This window comes from Propithecus coquereli, unplaced genomic scaffold, assembly GCF_000956105.1.
Source record: "Propithecus coquereli isolate 6110/MARCELLA unplaced genomic scaffold, Pcoq_1.0 Scaffold1073, whole genome shotgun sequence".
Classification (NCBI taxonomy): domain Eukaryota; kingdom Metazoa; phylum Chordata; class Mammalia; order Primates; family Indriidae; genus Propithecus; species Propithecus coquereli.
Window position 1 is genome coordinate 22,163 of NW_012134670.1, and position 1,610 is coordinate 23,772.

A 1,610-nucleotide genomic window follows, 5' to 3' on the forward strand; every position below is an offset into this window, starting at 1 on the left:
ACAACCTGTATTATAAATAAACAGCTTCAGCGAAAGCTTTTCGCTGCAGCCTCATACTGTCTTGTGGTGTCTGTGTCTTTTTGTACGGGCTGCAGCCATGTGTCTGCGTCTTTATGTCTCTGTGTTCATTCCTCGGTCTGAAGTCGGGCCGCGTCACCAAGTACAATTTCCTCCCCAGCCTTTGTGGAGCACAGTGAGTAAGTAATGCATATACACATTATTTGTCTAACTTAAAAGGCAGCTGTTCTTATTTCTCTATGCTGATTCCACGTTCAGTGCCCAAGTACACTTTGTACAAAGTGTTCAATAAATATTTATTGCATAGTGCTTACTGCTATGTTCTTTCACATGAACACGATGTTTTTCATGAATAAAGTACATAATGGCTTTGCATTTATGCCTTTTGAGTTAATATTACCTATTAAAATTTGGGGAAAATAATACAATGTAATACAGAAAGAAACAAAGGGAAAGTCATCTATATTCTCACTACCCTTGTTTCATGTATTTTTATGGGATCATGTTGAAAATTTCCAAGCTTTCTTCTTAAGCATGATGTGTACACCTCCTCAGGTGCCTTCGTTGGGAAGGTCCTGGGTTTCTGGAGGCCCTGGATTATATATTTGGTTCCCTACAGACAGGGGGTGCTTATCACATCTTCTCATTTCAGACCCCATGATGAATAATGGGGATCTCCCATTGCCAGCTTACCTATCATAGGCTGCAACACGCCCTCCGCAATTTTAATGAGCTGCTGGTAGATCTGAATGGAAAGGTCACTCAGCACCTGGCGGTATTCAGTGAGGTCAAAGTTCTTCAGACAGTGTTCATTCTGCTTCGCAGTATTCTGAGTCATGAAGCCCTGCAGGGGGAGAGGGGTGCACCGCTGAGGTTCTTCTGTGGTCCACTGGGCTCAGCACAGCGTCTGGGGCTCTGGTCATGCCTTCTCTGTATGATGTTTATAAAACCCTGACAGTTCTTTGAGGCCTCACTGATGACCCTTGAACTTGAAGGTAATGCAAAAACTCAACATGATAGAGAAATCAGAACTGTGTAAGTAAAAAGGCCTAAATCAGTTAGTCCAAATCCCTGAGGTGAAGTGATTTCCCTAAGGTAGCAAAACTCAGATTGGTACCAGGTCCAGAGAAAAAGGGGTTCATGCTTTCTGACTCTGTCCAGTGCTCTCTCCAATATACCAGGTCACTCTAAGTTGTTATACATAGTCCCGAAAGGAGTATGGCCATGGACTGGATTGTATGTTTGCATAACAAATTTTATACAGATCCTATCACTGGGTGTCAGAACTAATAGGTGAGCTGAAATGATTCCATAGCTATGGCACTGTGTCCTCTTAACTTTCTATATAAACAAGATGAAACAACACGTAAGGTAAAAGAATTGCTGTGCTCGCTCTAGCAGCACATATGCTAAAATTGGAACGACAGAGAGATTAGCATGGCCTCTGCAGGGTTAATACAAACTTGTGACGTGTTCCATGTTTTGCCCCAGTCCTGGGGAGGTCATCTATTTGCTGACTGGTGCTAATGAAACAATGTGAGAAAAAGCAAAACAGGTGGGCAATATTGAAATTGTGATTTTCACTAAAAAAA

At 42.2% G+C, this 1,610-nt stretch overlaps 1 protein-coding gene across 2 annotated transcripts in view; it reads right to left on the reverse strand.

The window, feature by feature from the left end:
* The window catches only part of MYO5B (myosin VB), a 160,101-nt gene that overhangs the window by 14,936 nt on the left and 143,555 nt on the right, over positions 1-1,610 (reverse strand). Inside the window, exon 33 of one of the 2 annotated variants that reach the window (XM_012647361.1) lies at positions 712-862. In XM_012647361.1, the coding sequence (XP_012502815.1) occupies positions 712-862 (151 nt within the window). Of the gene's footprint in view, positions 1-636; positions 863-1,610 lie in introns of those variants that run through there. The other variant, XM_012647355.1, reaches the window with a different exon arrangement.